The 23,455-nt window shown below is 44.3% G+C and overlaps 1 protein-coding gene across 1 annotated transcript in view; it reads right to left on the minus strand.

Moving 5' to 3' along the window:
* Positions 1-23,455, minus strand: part of ADCY2 (adenylate cyclase 2) — a 299,856-nt gene that overhangs the window by 41,395 nt on the left and 235,006 nt on the right. Inside the window, exons 15-16 of the mRNA XM_015593413.1 lie at positions 14,718-14,802; positions 4,052-4,189 (exon numbers count right to left, since the gene is read on the minus strand). Of these exons, the coding sequence (XP_015448899.1) occupies positions 4,052-4,189; positions 14,718-14,802 (223 nt within the window). The remainder of the gene's footprint in view (positions 1-4,051; positions 4,190-14,717; positions 14,803-23,455) is intronic.

Here is a 23,455-nt window from a genome sequence, read left to right on the forward strand (position 1 = left end):
TACGTGACTCTAAAGAGTCAGTCAGAAACTAAAATGGAACAAAACGCCCAGGTCATCGGCGATTTGGCACCCCAAACCCCACAGTTGATGAAAATCTGGATAACTGTTTTCTTCTACTTTTTATCAGGGTGTTTGGTGTCACATGGGTGAACATCGTGTATTTAAAATCGCACGATTTATTTTGAATAAAACTGAGCTGGACATTTTGTCATTTACGTCCGTGTCCTCTGAGCACACCGTTCCTGTCGACCCTATGAGGGCTGTTACGATGTAGGTGTCATCCCGAAGGTGAGTGAGTGACTTAGGAGCCACCTCCCTGCAGGGCACCCGCTGGTCTCAGTTCCCACGGGCCTGTGTCTGAATCTGCGTCAGCGCCACCTGGTGGTGTGTATGGACCAGGGGTCGTTACAGTACCCTATGGTTTGGCTGGGGACGTGGACCCTGGGTCCGCCTCATGGAGCCATAACTCAGGACGATGGGGACCCGAGGAGCTGGAGGGCATTTTCTGTAAACCCTCAGATGCCACCAAAGACAGCGCTCTGACGAGTGAGCCCTTCCCTTTCTGTGGTTCATAAGAGACAGCAAAGCTCCACAATTGATCCCTAGTAATGAAAAATAATTTCCTTTCTGTACCTAATGCACCTAATGCTTCTTTAAAATAAATATAAGAAGAGCATCTGATGGAAAAGAACCACTAATTTCGGGGCCCCAGATATCAAGGAAAATGCCATTTTTCCTGTGTTGGTGGGGAAAACAGTCTACTGAGCAGTTCTGAGTCCCCCCACTGCCCCCGTCCCCAAGCGCTGACAGAGAAAAAGCAGTCTAGCTGGTCCCCACCCCATGGCCTTGTCGCCGGGGAGGGAGCTCAGTCTTGGGGCGAAGCCTCATTTCCTCTCTTTCTCAAAGATCGTCCATCATAGCTTTATCGTGTCTCCCACATCCCTAACTTGGCAATGAACCCCTTTCTTTGTGAGGAAGGAAAACGATGCAGGAAGACTTCTTCTTCTTTTTTTTTTTTTTTCCCCTGGTACCGAAGATATATTTCTTCTCTCCAAAGGGATCTCAATTACTGTAAAAAAAAAAAAAAAAAAAATCTGCTCCTGAATGCTCAGCTCATCAAACATTTAGACAGTGGCCAAACTGCCCATCAATCATTACTAATTATCCTATGTGAAACACAATTAGCTTCCAAATCTGATTTGTTCCCCATTTAGAGATTCTGTCTCTAAAAAATGAGGTGATAAATCCTGGTTTTATAAGGTCAAACTAGACTTTACGAAAATAAATGGCTTCTTTTTTCAAAGGGCTGTGTGCTCACCTGTTCATCACTCAGTCTTTTGTTTAGTAAATGCTGAATGGTCGCTCTTGCCACGGGGGCCCTGTCCTAGGATACGTGCAACAATAAAGACCTGACTCTGCAGCACGTGGACGCCACGCTCCGCGTCTCACTCCCATGACCTGCACGTGCTGCCAACGGCAAAGGTCGCCTCTCAGGGAGTGTGTTTTAGGGGTCCTGTGCCTGAACAGGTGAACGAGCACAGCTTGAGGGAGAGGAGCCTCAATTATGAGGGCAGCGTGGCAATCGCTCCTCTGCCGTGGACTTTACTTCTGACCCAGGCATCTCCTGCAGCTTTCGTGTCCCAAACGGCTCTTCGAGCTCGTTGGTCACGCTCCTGAAGAGCTGGCTCTCAGAGCAGGGGACTAATGGACACGCGCGCGGTACCAAGTCAAGCACAAGGCATGTCTTTTAGAGAACACACGCGTGATGCTGCAGGCTCTCGCCCTAGCCCTTTGCCTCTCCGTCCCCGCCCTTGGCCCCGTGTTTGCAAGAACCATAACACGGACAGGGCAGAGAAGTCTCATCCCAATGGCTAGTAACACGCACGCACACAGGCTGCCAGCAAAGTCCCTTTGGTCTCAGTCGTAAGTCCCTAGTGACACATTCCCCACCCTGAGGCTGTCTTGGCACCGATGACAGTTCTGGGGCCACAGCAAAAGTCCCCCTGGGTCTTCACATAGAGAACCCGGGTCTGGGCCCCTCATGAGCACGTGTCTCTGGCTGACTGATGCTGTGAAGTCCCTTTAAAGCGGGGCGGTTCTCGAGGGAATCACTTGCTGTCCAGATGGGGCGCTGTTCTCTAGCTGATCGCCGGTCAGTTTTGATTAAGCTCTTGTTGGAAATAAATGATTCTCTGGTCTAGGTATGCCTGTCACCAAGATGAGGCCCCAGCCCCTGAAGGGTGGTCTCATCATCCCCATAGTAGAAAGGAGGAAAGGCTGGCTTAGTGTCACGCCCTGATTTTACAGAGGAGCAAGAGGCTGCCCATGGCGGTGGAATGCCCATGGTGAACTTGACGCATGAAGAAGACTCCTCGTCAGAACACAGACCGAGGGCCAGGTGGGCCTAGGCTTGCCTGCTGAGCCCTCTCCCCGCAGGCACCATAGGTTCTAACTGCCCACAAGGCACACCGCTCTCTGAGTTGACCACCGAGACTATGCAAGGGACACAGGAAGGAGCAGTCATGGTCACCTTTCTCACTGGCCTGAGCCGGGGGAGGCTGACATGAGGGCTGGGCCTCACGTGTTTCATCCGGGGTGCTCCTAGAGGGAGTTGACATGTGGTCAGGTGAGGTGGAGCGAGCCAGTAGGCCTGCCCTCTAGCTGACCATGTGGGGCGACACGCAGGAACCCACACGCCCACTTCCGGGTCGGGCAGGAAGTGGGAGGAGGACAAGCCTTGGCTTTCTCTGATGGCCCTTCCCAGGCATCCTTAAGACAACGTCTAGGCAGAGTAAGGCACATGAGCAGGCCATCCAGCCCCTGCGGCCGGCACCCTAGACCGTCTGCCTTCCAGGTGGCATCGCCCTCACCTGAATCTGCAGGTGTGTCAGGAGGCACCGCATGCTCTAAAGTAGAATGTCCAGGACTGAGCCCAAGTAAACAGTCAAAGTCCCTATTACTTCCTCAGCCTTATTTTCTACGACTTCTTAATACAAATGTCTGCTCTAGTCCCAGGTGACAAATATCTTCCCTCCTTGTCACCTGACGTCCACCGTCTTCTGAGCTCCTTCTACCCATCCTTTACAGTTCAGCCCAGCAGGCCCTGCCGTCCCTTCTCCTTGCCACCCCACTACGCGCTTCTACGCGACTCTGGCTTCCTGGCCGTCCGTCTCCAAACTCCACCGCGAATGCCTGGAAGGCAGAGAACTGTCTTTGGGTTCTGACCACTTAGCGATGTCCCAGACATGTATTTATGCTCAATTAATATATATTTTTTGGTTGAATAAATGCCGTCTCATTTATGACAACTATGTCTTATGATTTAATATTTATGCTCTATCTTCTCGGCCTGATTTTCTGCTTCTGGAAGACAAGGACCGTGCATCATGACACGCCGTAGTCCCAACAACCAGTAAAGCAATCCACAGGAAGTGTCGCATTACGGTTGACGATCGAGGTGTCAGAATAATAGTAAGGACGTGTCTCAAGGTGCATTGATTACGTCTGTGCCTATTTTTAAGAACACAGCAGTAATGGTCATATCGATACAGTAAGAGCGACCATTAAATATTCACAGAGTGCTGGTGCCATCCTAAGTGTGGTAGGGACATCCGCTCATTTACCCTAAAATCCACCTTGGCGGAGAAGCGTCAGTTCTCAATTCTGAAAAGTAGAAATGGAAGCCATGGAAGTTTATCGAAACAGCAGGAAGGCCGGAGCTGAGGTTTGAAGCTAGGGCTGGAAGTGCCAGAGCAGGGCAGCTCTGCACGGCACTCTCCTTGATTTGATGGTTCTGCTACTCTTCGGTGGTCATCCTGCTGACATTTGATGGCACTTCTGTCCCCAGGAGCCCCAAGGGGCAAGAAGGTGGGAACAGCTGGGAGGAGCTGCCCCCAGGCTGGTTTGGGCGGAAAGCACAGGTTCTTAGTGATGCTGCTGCTGCTGCGGTGGGTGAGGATTTAACTGGCAGTGACTGGTGTCACCACAGGAGCTCTGAGCGAGGTTTAGAAATGGCAGCGAGTCAGATATCAGGAGCGGGGCATCAACTCACCATGTTGAACACGGCCATGGTTAGGACGATAGCCGTGGTGATGACCGTGAGCGAGATCTGGGGCCACGGGCGGTTCGCGATGACACCCGACGACTTCAAAAGCCACAGGAGGGAGGCGGAGGCCTTTTTGCTGCATTGCTAGGAAGAGGGGGAGAGAAAAAGCAACGCATTGTTATTTTACGCATTCTCTCTGAGTTTCTTAACGGCTATTTAAAACCATGAGACGCTCCAGTGTTATTCACAGATGTAAAGCAGTAGCTCTGGGACCCGCTGGGGGTGCGCGCCGGGTCACAAACCTCGTTAGATTATGTTGGCTCAGTGTTACAAATTAAGAACTAATTAATTAAGTTCCTATGATAAATGTAGGATGTGCTTGTATGTCCTTTCAAATAGACCTGAAATATGTTTTTAAAAAATCTTCTGGTAGAGGAACATTATGTCAGTTAATTAAACCATTCTGTGGGATGTTTTGGGACTCAGATCATAGTTCCGATGAAGCCATTATCATAAATTCAGCTGGTTTATGTAGAAAACAGATCAATAGGTAGCGAATCAAAAGACTACAACTGTCAAATACTGAGTTAAAATAATGTAAAACTGGTGTGACCTCAATAAAACTCAAATAGAGAATCCTCCTCAGCAGCAGTCATAAACAACACTTTTATTTCTCTACTTCACTTACATTTTCTGCTTCTTTCTTAAAAAATATACGTGTATGCTTTATTCTTTAAAATACAAGCATCGCAATACGTTAAATGTCAATACAACAATTAAGTCAGATTCTATAATATGGCATGAGAGGTGGCTAGGGGGGTAAACAACCAGCCCGGTGAACCGGGATCAAACTCCCACAGCTGTGAGTCTTTCTGCAAGTCAATTATCCTCTCTAATCTCCCCAGGTCTTTCTCGGAGCCCGTCTGAGAGCTTGAGCTAGTGCTGTACTGGGCTCCAGGGGTGGCCAGAGGCTGAGTGGCTGGCTGGAGGCAGGAGATGCATTAGGACCGGTTCTGCAGGACAGTTTCTCTGCTAGCAACGGGGAAGGCACCAGATTTGTGCCTTTGGTTTCTTCCCAAGAACGGGGTTTGGATGGGGGTTGGTGGTGGCATTAAATCTTTCATCCAATAAGATGCTTTTTAATGCTCTGAACGCACAACATCTTGGAGAGTCATTCGGCTGGAGGACACCCAGCTGAGGGAGCTTATCATCATCACTTAACGCGTGCTACTTCTGATAATATTAATACCTCGGACCCTAATCACATCTATCTTCTGGAGGAGAAGCCTGTGATAAAGTTTCAAGATCAGAGATTCAAATAGAGTATCTTAGTCATCCAGCTCAGATTCTATTCGGAACTAATGGCATTTGGTTTGATTCTGGTAAATTAAGACAAAATGTATTTGCATTCTAACTCACTAGGATTAGTGTTTTTATTTAAGAGAAAATTATTAAAATTTTGTATCTGTACGCAGAAATTATCAATAGATACGATAATGAAAATGTTAAGAGCAGAAAACACACAACTTTACTACTTTAGGAGAAATTTAAACCCAGCTCAGATTCCATATCACAGTCAATTAGGTAAAATATCTAATTATTACACACTTACCATTGAAATTGTGACATTAAAATATTACTTTGTTTACAATTTTAGAATACTACATGGTGATAATCATCTTGCCAAATAAGCTTACAAAAATATGTTCTATCCCGAGCAGAAGTTGATCATTTACTGAAACAGATGAGGGCAGCCAAATATGTTTTCCTGCTGCTCCAGTGTGCTGGGCAGAATTTCATATTGGTGGCCCTGGAAACTACATGTGTGGAAGGACGCCCTGTTCACCCCTAGGAAGAAAAGCCTTAAAGCGCTTCACTCAAGCCATGTGGGTTTGGCACGCACTGGGTGTAGGACAAGGAATTCCGATGCAGTAGGTTCAATTCATTCGCCTGTTGGGTCTTCATGGTTCCCTCCAAGTCGGCCCATGCCAGCGTCTGTCAACGTACCCGTGCCCAACAGTCTCTGTTCCCAAGGTCGGGGAGGCAGGCAGCCTCTCCTATCTTTTTATTCCTGTCATCGAATTGAGGCAAAGTAGATAAGACTGGGCTGAAATACGAAGACTGGTAAACATTGCTGGGGGCAAGGACACAGGAAGAAAAGAAGACGGTGAGTGACATGTCCTTGAGCCACAGTCACAGCGGAGGAAGACGAGGAAGGAGACGATGTGAGGGGGATGATGGAAACCAGCGACGGGCAGGAGACTCACATCTTAAAGGAGAAGGGATCTAAGGGAAACGAGAACGTGGATTCGATTCGAAGCTCTGAACGAAAATCACAACTCGAATCTTGACATGATGATTTACTTCGGTTTATTCGGTTTGGGGGTAAGTATTCAAAAAAAAAAAAAAAAAGCCCTTGATGGACAAATACGTTTATTAAAATTTTTACCAACCTAGCGACACATAAAGGATATCTCAAAGAACATTTCGGCGTCTATTCAGAAGATGCTATTCAGACGAAGATGAGAGATGCCTGCGCTGTGCCCGCGTCCGTCGCTCTAGTGGCTCTTTGGTTTAATGACTGGCATAATTTCAGCCAAATCAGCTTCCCAATCATCAGTGGGTCTCACTGCGTCCCATGGTCGCCTCTCACACTGAGCTTAGGGAGGACCTTCTACAGTGTTATCGGCTATTAATGCCACATCCACCCACTGAAAAATACGGAGTTGGCACTAAATACAGTGGGACACATACGAGGAGGAAGATTTACATTTATATAAAAACGCTGTCATGGGGTGGGCGTGGGGACAGTGAGTGAGTGCGGTTTGCATGCAGGCGCACGGGATGCATGTCGGTGTTCGCCCGGCACGGTCATGTGATGCTCCACGTAAGAATGAAACATCCATGCTCTGTATCCAGACTAAAAAAAAATCTTCCCTCCCCCGTCCCTCCTCCTCCTTCTCCTCCTTTTTTTAATGTTTTGCACCGAAAATAACTGGTAGTAGTCTCTCACTCAAGAATTCCTCGTAATTAAATGTAGTCATTATAAAAGCAGATTGCAATCACAATGTCATTAGTTTCCATTTTTAAAATAAAATGAGATGCCAGAAAACAAGTAGATTATGTGAAGTTTTAACAAAATGAAAAACATTCAGAAGAGTTTTATAACTTTTGTCACAGTGGCTAAGTAACAAACGTTTATTATTATGAAAAACAAACCCATCTTAAAATCTTGCCTGAAACATGTTTAAGTTGATCGCGTAAACATTCATTTTTGTGTATTTGGCTAAAAGGACACCTACTTTGGCATTTTAATTGGCCAAAGACTGTCTTTGTATGGTGGCGATAATTACTCGTAACCTTTAATGTCACAGAGGCTGTCACGTGTGCTTTGATTAATTCATCGTATTTGAGTTTGAGTTTCCTACAGAATTACTTCTTTATTTCAATCAATCATATATTACAAAATAAACCCGTTTCTTTTGTATGTCCTGGGTGGGCCACATTCCTCAGTTATTTGTCCACGGTGGCACTTACAGCCTGTCCACATCACAGTGTCATTGCGGAAACGCTTGTCTCCGGCCACACGGAGAGACAGCCGAGGGCAGTGGCCCCATCACAGAGGCCTTTGCGTTCCCAGGGGCAGCACAGTGTTTGGTAAACAGTAGAAACTCAATAGATGCCCACTCAGGACATTCACTATCCTAACAGTGAACGCAAAGAGAAATTCCCAAGGCCAGGAGCAAAGAGGGGCTCAGAGTAGAGGGGCTGAGGCTGGGCGGTTGGCCCAGGAGCATCCTGGGACTGGACACAGGCTGCGACACCTGGGGGTGGGCTTTCAATGCCCACAGGGAAGACGATGCTGCCTTGGGCCTGCGAGAGGTGGGCCTCCGGGTCCGAGACCCTGACTAAAGGCAGAAGCCTCAGAAGGCTGCTCCCTGCATGCGAAGAAGTTCGTCTAGAAGAACTCCACGCACTAGCTCAGGGATGTACAAATAAATTTCCAACAACAAAGCCCAAGTCCACATATGGGTGTTGGGTTTGAAATGATAGGATCTGCTTGATAATGGAACCCCCAAGTCGAGGGGTTATTAATCAGAACAAAGTCCTTAGGGTTCTGGCAGAAGCAAGAGCATCACCACTTATAAATGATACTTGACGTCATGTCTCAGCTGGGCTGGGGGCAGTCCCCACCCAACATGACCTCACAATAGAAAAAAAATTCTGAACTGAGACAACAGACCTTCCAAGGAAGAATCAACAGACATAACGAGTAGCACAAGATTTGCAGATATTATATCAATCTTAAATAGCCTATAAAATAAGATGAAAATAACAAAAGATGGATTTGAGTCCATAATGAATGAGCAGTTAAGAGAAAAATACCAGTTCAGGCGTACTTTACAAAGGAGCCACACAGACTCTCTCGCGATGAAAGTGTAGCTACCGAAATGAAAAACTCGGTCGTTATGCTGAAGAGCGTTAAGATGGCTCTGAGGAAATCACCCGAACGGTAGCATAGAAAGATGGAGATGAAAAGTGTGAGAGAGACGCCGAGGCACGGAAGACATAATAAAAAGATTCAACGTACTCGTCATGAAAGTTTGAGATCAAATAGAGCAGAAAGACCAGGAAAGAGGCACAATACAAGGAGACGTGGGGCAACCACTTTGTGGCCCTGGAGAAACACACGAGCTCTGCGGTCGAGGTGACACCCTGAGTCCCAAATGGGAAAAACGCCACAGGGAGGCGACTGCCCATGACAGACACAGAACAAATCCTACAAAAACAGCCACGTGGAAAAAGATACATCATCCATCTATCAGGAAATAACAAGTAGACGAACTGTAGCTTTCTCCTCAGCATATTAAAGTCCAGGAAAATATGAACTCATGTCATCAAAATGCTAGAACAATGATCACAAATGGATCCTCAATGAGGAAAAACGATTGTTTTTAATACAAAAGCTGAGTGGGCATATTATTCAAGGCTCTCACTGAAAGGGTTAGAAAAGGAATAATCCTTTGGGAATATGGATACTGAGTCCTGGAGGAAGAAATGGTGTTCATGAAGGATGGGGAGAGATTGGTAAACGACAAGAATAACTAACAATGAGTAATAATGGCAGGTTAAATTTAGAAACATTTCAACAACCCTCTCTGTCTTTCTGTGGTGTTCATGGCTTATTTCCTTAGCTGCTTTCACAATTTAGGGTAACTATCGAGTTTGTAGTTTCAAAAAGATAGAAGATGGGGAAGGACGATCAGATTTAGAGCTTAGTCCCCGTGTTTTTCTTTCTTTTTTATGCCTATAGAACCTGGTCTTCCTAGGCGGTCTCCCATCCAAGTACTAATCAGGACCGACCCTGCTTAGCTTCCGAGATCAGATATCAGGCTTGTTCAGAGTGGCCACAGACAAGGTCCCTGTGTTTTTCGACAAGATGATGAAGATATCAACGGAATCTGTTAGTCATGCTCATGTGTGACATGTTTTAAGTTAATCATTAACAGAAACCACTAGAAAGCATAACTTCCAAGTTACTAAAGGGAGTAGAATAAATAAACTCCACTGGTCCGCGAGAAGGCAGGAGAGAGGAAAATAAAGAAGCAAAGAAGATACATGATAGAGAAGAAATCAAAATAAGGCTGCGTCAGTAATTACAACGCACGTAAATGTACGACACTTGTCAGGTCAAAAAGAGATTTTGGGATCACATAACGTACAGCTGGATGTTGTTTGCCAGAGACACACCTGAAACCTACAGAAAGACTAGGAAAAGCTGAATAAAAAGATAGGAAAAGGGACTCTGAGAAAACACTAACCCAGAGAAAGATGATAGTTATGTTGGCATTAGAGAAAATGGACTTGAAGGAAAAACACTCCTGGGGCCAGACAGCCTTCTCGTCGGCCGGCGTGTGTCCTACTTTCCTTCCCAGGACGATCTCCTCATTTGTGCTTTCATTTCTACGGGGAACAAGGTTGGGGGGCTGGCATCATATTATCTCCGCTACAAAGCACAAGACGACAGCACCGAGAGAACATGTCTCCTGATATTTTCTAGTATTTTCATTTGCTGTCTCTGGCATGCTTGTTTTCAAAGATGCTTTTGGGGTGTTTTTTGGGTGGTATTTTTGGTTCGAGTCACTGTGTTGTATTTGTTACAGAGATGTAAGCCCACCTCGTATAGTTTAGGAAGTTAAATCTGGTGGGAAATGTACACATTATTATTAAACTACTATAATAATTATTTTTATTTTTTATTGCTGATCGCGATGAAAATGTGAACTCGTGTCTCTTATTCTATGTCTTAGTTTCTACTTGAATAAAATGGATTGTTTTGATTGTCAAAACATAATACATATGAAAACACTCTGAAGGGCTCTCATATGTGTGAAAACATTTAAAAAGTCTTAAGGATACTTTCTTACGAGAATACTTGAGAGTCTAAATCCATGGATAAATTAACGTTTCTGTTTCTGTTTTACCAAATGTCTTTTAAGATGGAGTCAAACGTTCCCCAGGATCCCATTTTACACAAACTGGGCCAAAAGCTGAATAATATATATCAGGAATGAGGCTGGGGAGAATTGGATGAGGCTCTGGGTGAGGCTGTCCTGACTCGCGGTGTGATTCTGACCAAGAGATGCTTAGCAGTGATCACGAGGCATCCTCTGTGCCACGCTGGCCTGTGGCGTGAACGCGGACATCCCTGCCTAGTACTTGGCACTCTTCTTGGGTGACCCTCTCTTCACACAGCCTGGCACTCTGGAACCTGCCCTCAACTAATTACAAGGAGCTCTCTTCCTCCCTGGCTGCTTGAGGGTCGGCCGCCATCATGAACGAGACGGTAGCTCTCCAGATCAGGAAGTTCATGACCAACGACAGGCCACTTCCACGGAAACAAATGGTCAGCGACACCTTTAACCCTGGGAAGGTGACGGTACGTAAGACAGAAGCTCAGGGAAAATGCACAAGACCACACCAGATGTCATCTTTGGATTCAGGACCCATTTGAATGGTGGTGAGACAACCAACTTTAGCATGATTTACGATTCTTTGGATTGTGAGAAAAAAAAACAACAAAAAACGAACCCAAACATAGACTTGCTATCCATGGCCTGTATCAGAAGAAAATGGCCTCAAGAAAACAGCGAAATGAACGTGAGAACAGCATGAAGGAAGTTAGGGGGACTGGGAAGGCCACTCAATGCTGGCGCTGGTAAACGAAGAGTTAAAAAAATTGTAAGGATTCTCAGGGTTGACTCTGATTCCGGCTCTATGCCGCTCGCCGTCAGCTGCAGGGTGAGCTACGCAGCATCTGTGCGCTTCGTCGCCTTAGTTCAGAGGCAGCACATCCTCCAAGGATGCTCGTGAGTACATGAAACGCCCAGCGAAATACGTCGTCATTTTAAATGTAATGTAATATTTGTTATTTGTAGACTGCGACGAGGTCAGAGACAGAACTATTTGTGGAGATCCGGCCCATCGTAAGCCATTTATATTGATTCTAAAAGATCTTAGCCGAGGTCGACGGGGTAAAAGGGATCAAATATGTGGTGACAGAAAGAAGTCTAACTATGGGAGGTGAACGCGCAGTGTAAATATATACATGCCTTACTGTTCAAGTGTACAGCTGGAACAGTGGGTATCGTTAACCAACGCCACCATAAAAACAAACAAACAAACAAACAAACAAACAAACGAATGAACTAATATTTCAAATGCTGAAAGATCTTAGCCGAGGGCAGGAAAGCCCTTCTGCCTTATAGTCGTCACACTTGTGAGCCTGCTCCAAAGTCTCATTCCATCCTCAAGAGATCTGCTTACGACTCCTTCTGCATCATTTTTCCTGGAGGGAAATGTCTTCTAAATGAATGGAAATAAAAACTTGCCAAAGCACACGACACTCCAGAGTCCTGAGTCCCTCACCCCCAAAATGCAGGGCTGGACGAGGCCGTCTCTGAGTTCTCCTTCGATTCTCGAGTTTACGGTTCTAAAATGCTCGCCAGCATCTGCTGTAGAAAGCTGAGTGCCTCATAAAGGCACTGATGCGGGGGGGCCAAGGAGATGTGACAGGTGAGGACACCAGGACGATAGGCCAGGCAGCCCACAGGCCAGGGGCTTGCTGGAATTTGGAGCAGGGATGCGGTGGCTGTGAGCCAAATTCAGGAGAAGTCGAGGGTGTGTGAGGACAGGGGAGGGACATTTTCTGAGCAGTGGTGCCAGGAGGTCGCATTAGGTACAACCCAACATTCCCTCAACAAACAATGCTGAATATTTACCCTGTGTTTTGGGGGCCTTTAAGCACTACAGGGCACAAAACAGGGCTGATGTGAACTCCCCGAGGACCTTTCCATCTGAAAAATGCAAATAAGAATGCCTAACAGGAAGCCTGGCCAGCAGGCACCAGGGAAGCTGCCTGCTGGAGAGGTGGGCTCTACCGAGTTGGTCAGGAAGGTTCGAAGCTTATTTCCAGCGGAGGCCTGTTCGTGTCAAGGAATCGTGGCGCTTATAAGAAGGCCGCCGACTCCCCCTGCTCCACGCACTCACGCTTTTGATTACACACAACCCTGTCCCCACGCGAAGGCGTGTCGAGAAGGAGATTAGCATGGGCTCTGAGGGCACAGCATCTTGGGCAGACGAGGGAGGCGTGACATGGAGCCAGGTGAGTGGACGAAGGAAAGAATCCTGGCAGAAATGATGGGACCGTCCAGTCACGCCGACTTAGCGCATGCTTATGAAACGTGGTCGTGTGGTCAGCGCTTTGCTGGACTCGCCAGAGGACTGGCACCTACTATGTGTTTGGAAGGGGAGATGACAGTCACACTCACGAACGGGGAGGTCAAACGAGCCGTTATGGAATCGAGTGCCACATGATGCGGAACAAACCCTCAGTCACACGGAGCTCCAAGAAGGACCAAGAAGGACCCAAGCTCCAAGAAGAGCTGGGCAGTGGGCCAGGTGAGGGGTGGGGAGCAGAGTCTGAAGGCCCCAGGGCAGGGCGGAGGTGGCAGCAGAGGACAGAGACAGGGACGGGCTGGGTAATTAAAATAGCAAAGTCCCTGACATCTTTTTCAGAATGTGTCACTGAAGAAATACCTGTATGAATTTTTTATCAACAAGAAAAACTTTCATGTCAATCACTCTTACTTTTTGCCCATTTTGATGCTTCTCTCCCCTTTTTTTTTTTTTTAAATCAAATCCAGCTGTACCGCGAGCTACCAATTTTATTTACCTGTGTCGCACTTTTTGGTGTAATGGAGGGCAGCAAAGGTAAAGCCTGGCAGGAAGACAGCCCCTGGGCTCGCCCGTTCTCAACCTCCTCATGAATCCTCTTTAATTCTTCAAACGGAGAACTTAATACCAATACGTTAGCATCGATACTGCCTCTGGCGTTTAAGTTTTCAGAAAGTTAACGTACGTTACTGGAAAAGGCGTCTGGGATAAGTATTTTTTCATAAACTTAGTATTTAATCCATAAATAAATGCAGATCGTAAGGCGATCTCGTATAATTGGTAGGTTTTCGAGAGAATAGAAAGCACACTTGAAGCCTTCTTAGATTGGCTGTGTGTTAATAAGTTTGAGGTTGACGGTTAAAAAACAACCCTTACAGAATTGTCTAAACAGTAAAAAGAAGCTCTTATAGCAACGAGAATTCCTTCTTGAATTTTACCAGCATTCCGTCTGGGCCAAGGACCCAGCTGGCCACTAGGGGGAGACTTGTTCACGGATCCTACGGATGGATTCAAGTTCAGAACGACCAGCTGCCTTCAAGTCTCCTCTCCCTGAGCACTTTGGCAAAACGCAGGCCTCTTGCAAGGAAGAGGCAGGCGCCAGTTCATTTGCAGTCTTAAAATGTTCTCTTTGAGACAAACCAGAGTTAAGAAGAACTTCTGAGCATCAGGTACGTGTGGGTGCCGGCCAGGAATGAGGACGCGGGCACTGTGCATTCATTGACAAATATTTTTAAGATTATTCCTACTTATTTTGTATAACAAATTATTGCAAATTTAAAATTTTGGGATGCTCATGAACTCGGCTCAAAACCTAGCTGAGAGCGAGCGGCCTCTCCTGTTTCGACTCGTCTCTGATGAACAGAATGGAACACTGATTCGCTTTGGGAACTTCTATCCCACATGGAGCTGGAGCCAGCCAGCAACACTGCTTCAGACTGACAGATGCACAGAGGTTTAATTCCTATATCCAGAACCAGCATCTAACCCACAAGACTGCACAACGATTAGCTTAAATTAAAACACCTATAAGATACATTTTTTACATTGCAATTTACACATGTTCTAAGATTTTACACCTGGCAAGTAGATATAAAATATATATTTGGTTTGAATTTTAATTCCCTGTGCACTAAAAGCTGCTTATTATGCTTACGATCTCAGTTATAAATACTCTGAGAACCTAGAGATGATAAAACATGTTGACAGAAACAAACAGCCATAGCTATAGTTTTATGATGTGCCATCCAGCATCTCAAATAATCTTCAAATTAGAGTCTCGTTTGTGCATGAGCTGCCTCAGTTTGCATTCTGGGCTGCTTCACTGAGATCTGTATCACTGGAAATGTAAGGTAATGAGCTCCCTGTTTTAAGTAAGGAGTCGGTTTTCATCCAGTGAGCACAGTTTTCAAAGAAGGTCCATATCTGCAGTACCTACCAAAAGCTGTCCAGCGAAGCAGACGAAAAGGATGAAGGCAAGCGAGAGAGACGCAGCTCCGAAGGAGATCCCGAGAATGGACGTTCTGCCAGGAAACAAAAGGGAACAGGTTAGCGAGCAGAGAGCTGGTTATTCCAGAAAGCCAGCATTAACATCGCAGCTTCGCTGGGACTTAACCAAGCGAGGACTTCGATCCTCACTCATTTTTTGAGAAATGAAAATGAAGCTAAAATAAAACCCAAAATACATCCAAAGAAGCACGTCTACAGTCGTGTCCGACTGACTTGTTACGAGTCATTAAAACTGCCCTATAGAGAACAGTTCTTCATCAAAGAAAAACAATCTTTTTATGACTCGCCTATGCTACTGGTACCTGCACTTGACCTTGTCCGTCTCGGTGTCCCCTTCCCTGCTGTTGATGTCCTGGCAGCTGCTGCATCCAGGGCAGCCTCATAGGATGCTCTCGAAGACCCCACGCCCCATCCTGGCTGCTGTTCGCTTAGGAAACAGGAAGTCCCTATTGTCCCCACTAAAATCCGACCAGAATCAACTTCCTCCAACATGACGCATCTAAATGCTTCCCGAGGTTCCCTCGAGATTGCACAGCCCACGGCCTTTACATTCCTGCACAAGTCAGCAAACACCCAAGCTTTCCGTGATCACGTGAGCAGTGTGCCCATGAGTGTGCCACCGACAGGGAGGTATAAGTATTCGTAATAATTGTATGCATTTCTGAGAGGGCCTTTAAAAAATTAAAAGCCTTTAAAAACTTCATATAATCCAAGGGGAGAGGCGTTCGGGGTATCAAAAGAGCCCAACCACAGTGGATAACCAAAGATGAAATTGAAATGGGACGTCAGAGGAGAGCCGGGTGTGTCCCAGACCACGCAGAACCTCAGGCCAACGAGGGTGGCCAGAGACACCACAGAGCCTGCAGTACCCCAAATGCCAGCAGCTGGGACGGGGAGCCAGATGCAAACCAGCAACGAGCTGAAGTTATAGGCCGGGGCCAAGCCTTGAGCCCCAAAACGAGGCGAACAAAGCAACTGAGTGACCGGAGTAACCCCGGATGCTGTCACGGTGGGAAGGTGCCATGCAGCCCGCACACTCGGATCCCTACCCCGCTCTGAGAGGGACTGCACGCCCAGCGAGGCCTGCACACCTGAGGTCAGACCGACCCTCGAGCCTGACTCAGTGGCATGCTGAATGCTGTGTGATCGCCTGGCCGGGATCCACAGAGCTTTCAAATGCCTGCTGGGTAGTGATATCCATTCATGTTTTATGAGGGACAGGGAGTCTGTGCTGGGAAGACACCAAGATGGTTGGCTAGTCTCACATGCCAGGCCCGCGAGATACTGTAATGACAGGAAGGTGAGGAAGAAGCCACCTGTGTCTAGTAGAGGCCAGTACTGCTTGTCCCCTTACGTCCCCACCTAGGACACCCTTCTCTAGGACACCTCTCCAGTCCTACGTCCCTGGTCAGGCGCTGCAGAGGCAGACAGTGTGAACGGAGGGCTCTTGTCTCTCCTGTGACTGAAGAGGGTCACGGTCATTCATCCGCTCCACGTCTGTTTGCCATCTTTCTCATCTGTTTTTATTCTCAAATAACGAAACAAGCTCTGATGGGGTTTCTTGGACTCCATGTTTACCTGGTTCCTTTTAGATGTCAAGGTAATGCCAGACTCGTTAGGTTGAATTCAGAAACGTTACTTCTTTTCCTGAGGTCTGAAGCTCTAAATAATAAATGAGTGACCTCTTCCGGAAGGTTTGCTAAATCTCAACCGTAAAACCACCTGATGAGGTAACGGTGATGATAGGATGCTACAAGCTATCACCCATAGAGCATTTCCTAGGTGCCAAGCACTGTTCCCAAGGGCTTTGTGTGTATAGTTCATCGAACTCTCATGATAATCCTCAGTAGGAGTTAGTATCACCACTTCATTGTACCGAAGAGAAACTGAAGCCCAGAGAATCTGAGAGACTTGACGGAAGTCAGACGTCTGTTAAGCGGTGAGGTCGAGGTTTACGCCCACAGGGTTGTATTCCTGACCTGGTTCTATTTTCAGAAGCACATTTCTGCCATGTTTACTGGTTCTATTTTTTAAGTCAATTTTGATAATTTTCCTAGAAAATTATCCACTTCATGTATATGTGTGTGTGTAAAATAGTCTACATAATATTCTTTTAACGATTTTTAAAATCTCCATATTTGAAGTAATTTCTTCTTAAACTTAATGTTATTTTTCTCTTTTTTCTTTAAATCAGACTTTCAAAACTTTACATGTTTGTTGATCTCAAAGAATGAACTTTTGGTTTATTATTAAGGTATATGCTTTCTGATAATTTTCTATATTATTAGTTTCTGATTTAACTTTAAAAGTTCTTTAAAAAACTTATATAGTTCTTTTTCTTGATTGTCATTTATTGGCAGTCTTTTGTATTGTCTAATAAATATATTTAAGGACATAAATATTCCTATAATTACTGTTTTAGCCAAACTCCACAGCTTTGATTTATAGCTACTCATCACTGTTCTTTTCTAAACGGCCTATAATTTCAATTTCCATTTCCTTTTAATACAAGAGTAATTCAGAAGTCTAATTTATAAATTCTACAAAGAGATTATTTTTGGTCTATTCTCCTTATTTCTAATTTCAATAGATTTGATCAGAGATTGTGGTTATCATTTATACTTGGATGATTTATTTTTCTTCTGGGCTGTGATAAATATGCTCTACTTCTATGATGTTTTATGTTTTTCTGAAAATGATATGCATTTTCTTTTTGTTGGCAACAAAACATGTTCTTCAACTATATCTATTCACAGGGCCTGATGGATAAGTCAAGTCCCCAGTGGGCTGACTTAACGGGCTCCATTTGGTCTGTCAATTTTAGAAAGTATTAACATTTTCAAATAGGGTTGCGGGTTTGTCCATATATCTAAACATTTTAATAGTTTCTCTTTATTTGTTTCGAAAAGATGCTGGCGTGTATAAAAACTTATGATCGCTAACCCTTCTTGGTGACTGTACCATACCTTGACATGTCTTTGTTCATGCTGAACGCCTTCCACTTGACTTCTCGATTGCCAGGCGTCTACATTCCGGCAGCTTCCTTTTTTCTGGGAATATTTTGTTTCCCAGAACAGCTATTTTCCATCCTCTCTTTCCAAGTGCTCTCTTTCCATTTTAGCTAGGTCTCCTATGTGTAGCACAGAGGGGACCTTTGGTTTGTAGCCGCAAAGTTTGAGCCTCTTTCCACGAATAGGGCATTGTTATCCATTCACAATTATGAAATTCGTTTTCTATCTTATTTTCTGACGATGTTTGGTAGAACTCGCTCAGAAATCACCCTGCTGTGAAGTTTTCTTCGTGGGAAGATTTTAAAAATCAATTTAATAAATGTGATAGAGACATTGACATTTTCTATTCCATTATGTGTCAGGTGTGGTAGGTTGTCTTTTCGATAAATTTTCGCATTTTATCTAAATTGTAAATCTTCTTGGCCTCAAGTAACTTATAATACTCCATATTTATCCTTTTAATATCTATAGGATCTGTGGCGAATCCCCTTTTATTCTTCATATTATTAGTTTGGCTGTTCGTGATAATCTTTCTCTTTTTCTTTCTTGATCACTTTTGCTAGAAGTTTAGGAATATTTAAATTTTTCAAAGAATCAATTTTTGCCTATACTATTTTTCTGTACTGGTTATTTTCTATCTTCTTTCTTTAGTATTTATCGATTTGCTCATCTTTCTGGCTTCCTAAGTTGGAAACTGAGGCCACCGATTTTAATCTTCTTTCTGGTATAAGCATTTTAAAGCTGTAATTCTTCTTGAAGTGACTGCTGTAAGCTACATCCCACATATTTTGATATGTTATATTTTGATATGCAAAGATTTCCTAATTTCTCTTGTGATTTCTTTTTTGACTCATAGATTATTCAAAAGTATATAATTGACCAATGAAATATATATTGGGGATACTTTTTGATATTCTAATGTTCTTGATTTCTAATTTGATGTTGGTGTAATTAGCTATAAGACCATAAGATTTTTATCTTTTCAAATTTATTTCGATCTTTTCAAATTTGTGTCGGTGCTTTTATGGTCTAGTATATGTTACAGCTTGGACAGTATTCCAAGAATACATGTGTGCTGTGACGACTTCTACTGAACATTGTACTGGAGAACCTAGCTAGGGAAATTAGGCAGGGAAATGAAATAAAGGCATCAGATTGGAAAAAATAAGTAAAACTTTCTCTATTTGAAGGTGACATGATTTTATATTTAGAACATGATGTTGCAGCCTCAGATTCAGACCCTGAATGGTTCAAACGTTCACCATCGTGCTCAGCCTGAGGCTGTCCAGTGTTCCAGCCCATGGCACACTGGCCTTCTTGTTCACATGGATGCAGCTGTCACCTCGGGGAACGGGACATACCATGAGGCAAAGTAATGGTCGAAAGCTCTTAATTATAACTGTTTATCTGCCTGTTCTATCAAAATCACGTTCAGGCCCATTAAGCATACCACGATGTTTGTGTAACATAACCAGTTTTAATTAACATTCTGGTCGCAAAGCTGTTTCTTGCTGACACACAAGCATAATTGATTATGCACTCACTGAAAAGCAAACTTGACTCTTCTCTGTCATGCGGCAAGGAAAAAGAATCACACTTTTTAGTAATAATTTTTGACTCTGGCACTTTAATCAAGTATATTGTTACAGTAAATGGAAGAGGCTGATTCTCTCCTTTCTGTTTTTTTTTTCCCCAGTCAGTTTATGGCTTAAAGATGGTCCTGACAGGAACGAGGAAGCACACTGACCGAAGCCAGAAGAGATATACATCCCCCCCAAAATGTCTAAGTTACATTAGATATAAACCCTTTCAGTGGGTAAATAACAAGCTCATTCTCTGGAATTCTATTTAGTATGATGATGCCTCTCATGCCCCTCCCCCCTCTGTGCTCTCCCTTCTCCTCCCACAAACGAGGTTGCAGATTCTCTCATCAGCACCCTGTGCACGTCTGGTACACGGTACTGAGCAAGGATGACGAGAACTAAGGGAAGAAAACTTTTCCGTTAAGAATAAGTTAGCATGGAATAATAAAAAGCCCTCCTTTTCTCTATCTCATTTTTAAGTGATAGGTGATAGAACTTCAAAATGAAAAAAATGAAAGGGAATCCAGTAAAAAAAAAAAAAAGAAAGAATCAAAAGATGAAAAGGAAAAAGGAATTTAAATATCTTTTTCCATCACGCGTTACAGCAGCCCTTCTCTCATAATAGATGTGCTGGCCCCTTGAAGGCCCCGTGATGCGGGAGAGGGAGGCAGAAGGGGTCACATCATGAGCACACACGTCTCTGATGTCCACAGCCGAGCCCTTGGTTCCACGGCCCTCCCCAGCCTTTTCCTATCCCAGGATTCTCCCCCTCTGTAGACGGCAACTGCATATTTCCAGTCGTCCAGGCTGACCCCCATGCCCACCTGCCCCCCTCGAAATTTCACAGAACTTTCTCTTACTCTACATCACTCTTCATAAGACCTGTCTACATCACTCTTCATAATATATCCAGAACTTGACCTCTTCCTCTTCCTACCCCCGGCCCCTCCAGAACAACAAGAACAACACTTTTGAGCATAACCAGATCATGTCCGCAGCTGAGAACCTTTCTAGGGCCTTCTGTTGTATCCAGCATGAAATCCAAAGTTCTTCCAGTAGCCCGGAAGGGCCTGCCCCTCCAACAGCGCCTCTCCTCCCATTTCCGGCCACCCTCTCCTGGCTCACTCTGCTCCCGCCACCCCTTGAACGAACACACCTGTGACTCCCATCACTGAGAATGTTCTTCTGCCAGCATCTGCATTATTCCCATTCCAATTCATTCAATGTCGCTGTGTCTATGATGCCTTCTCAGACCACCCTCGTCTGAAATACCACTGTCCCTCACTCTGTGTCCTGCCATTTAGTTCTTCTTAAAGCTCAGCACCACTGAATTATATATACATTTTTTTATTACATTATGTGTTCTCCGATAGGATGTAGTAAGTTATATGACAGATGGTACTTTTGGGGGTTACTGCTGTTTCCCATCATCTAACTATGCTTGGCGTATGGTAGCTCAGTAAACAACTGTTGAATGATTCCACAAATGACTGACTGCGTGCATGAATTTCTATTTCCATTACAAACACTCTGACTATACCCCTGGGTACAAAGTAAAGGTATGTAGTCCTGTTTCACGGAGTGAAAAGAGGCTTAGCTCCCTTTCGATGGTTATTATGCCTCACGTCTTACTATACTAGTGACACATAGCTGACAAAAAGTGGTTTTCTTTCCTGGAGAGAGTACTGGTTTTCATGAATTATATTTTTTCATGATATTAGAAATTTTTAGATAAGCGTCTTGTTACACAGACTGAAGACTGAAGATTCCAGCCTCCCTTGCAGCTAGGTTTTGTGACTAGTTTGTGACTACAGACTTGGGTTATAAACCAGCCTCCCTTGCAGCTAGGTTTGTGATCACAGACTTGGGTTATAAACCACAGTGCCATGACGTAGCTTCTGGGAGGTTTCCCCAAGAGATAGCAATTACGAATGCTTCCTGCTCTCTGCTTCTGGGTCTGTCCCTCTATCCTGTTGCTCAGAAGGTGAACGCTGCCATCTTAGAGAATGAAGGTGGGAGACAAAGACGAAGGAAATCAGAGTGGTGGGCTGGAAGCAGCCAAGGAATCTGAGAGGTGGGGCACCACCCCCAACCTCTGGCCTTTGACCGTGGGAAGGAACTACAGCACTAGCCCTCATTCAAGCTCCTAACCGTGACGATTTCCTTACTCTCAGATGACCAGAACTCCAAGCTCTACACTGTTCATGTCGGTAAAAGCCACGTGGGTCCTTCATCTTAGACAGTGAGAAGTCTCTTCCCCCCTTCCTCCCACCCTCCCTCCGTTCTTTCTTCTACCCGCTCCCTCTCTCCTTTCTTTCTTTTGTTCCTTCTTTCTTTCTTGATTTGTCCTAAGATTCCCATCCACTGCATCAAGGTACATAAGGAGTAACTTAATTTCATTGTATACAACGTTTGGGCTCACCAAAGCAAACTTTCTCCACGATAGTTATTTTCCATCATCGGTGTTTAAGAAACCAGGTTTGCTTTCAATGAACATGAATGATTCTACCATTAAACTTTTTCTTATTTATTTATTTTTTTTAATTTTTGGAGATAAAAACAAAATAAGTGACTCTTTTGAAATAAGTATTAAAGAATTAATGAGTATTAAGTATTAAAATGAGAAATGGAATGAGTATTAAAGAATCTAAGCTGAAATAAAAGTTCTAAGAGATTTAATATTATAATCTGACTATTAATGTTCCTTAAGTAAAATACCATTATTCTTAATTTAACTTGGGCTTATACAACACATGATATTTAACTAAACTTTATTAGAAAAAAAAATCATCCTAATTTTAATAATCGCCTATGTCTGGTTTAACATAATGTATTTAATTTGGCAGATGATATGAATAAAACTATTAAAAAATGCAAATGTAATTTATGCTCGATCGTTTTTGGTCTTCAAAGGTAGCTCACACTTCTGATAGAGTTATAGAGCAAGGCATACAGAAGTGAGAGAACACCTCCCCGAAGAGGAGCCAATAACTTAATTATGTCGATTAAAATTCTGAGACTAGAGCCAGATTAAAAAATATGGGCCAAGTAGGAATGAAGTAAGACCCTATTTCAGAAAAAGACTTTTTCTTATTGGCCCTTTCAAGGTCACACATTCTTCTATTATTAGTTATTCCTTCATTTATTCACTTACTCACTCATTTAATCATTTCTTTCCCTTCTTTCCTCCAAAATCATGGGACAGTATACCACTAAGAAAGCAAACAAAATCAAACTACAATTCAATAAATTAAAAAAAAAACAAAAGGTATGTCAGCAGAAGTGAGAAGCACCATTATTCCAATAAAATATTTCATAAATATAACAGAATTATTATTTTTAAGTAGATGAGTTCATAAACGAGGCAGAGAAAACACTAGATACACAGAGGGTATTCGAAAGCACAGTGCTGAGAGGTGTTGGCGCTAAATGACCCAGGTAGAACCAGAGGCTGATACATGCCACTGAGTGTGAGATTTAATATTTATACCTGGCAATGCTCCCAGGCATTTCATTAACGGAAAATCGGAATTGGGCTCTTGGATGATATATCAAGAGGCAGAAAGTGCTGTCCCACCAGGAAATAAGAAAAATCAAAACTGTCCATCAGCCTGGTAATTTTCAGCGATGTTGACTATCTGTCTAGGGCCATGAGTGAAAAAAGGGTGATCTTTAAAAGGTGAGATACCCATCCTGCTCCGTGCTAAGGGGCTAGTCAAGTTCACATGCCTTAGTTAGTGCAGAAGCCTTCACCTAAGGATTTAACAAAAGTGGTGAATCCCAGAGGTATCTGGTAGAGATACACTGAAAACTATATCACAGCGATGCCCTCACAATTCAGAACCCACGAGGTCACCCGGACCAAAACCAGGAAGAGCTCACCCCAAAGTCTGAACGCGTGGAATCCAGCTCACTCAGTTTCTCTTGTCCATACCACGTCGCTCCTGGGAGACGTGAGTTGGACAGTGACTTATGACAGCCAGATAAGGTGGCAGAGACTGGATTTCATGAAGGAGAATGTGAAATCAGAACGAATGAGCGGGGGAAGCATTCCCAGAACAGGTTTTATCCTT

Source organism: Pteropus alecto, unplaced genomic scaffold, assembly GCF_000325575.1.
Source record: "Pteropus alecto unplaced genomic scaffold, ASM32557v1 scaffold137, whole genome shotgun sequence".
Lineage (NCBI taxonomy): Eukaryota > Metazoa > Chordata > Mammalia > Chiroptera > Pteropodidae > Pteropus > Pteropus alecto.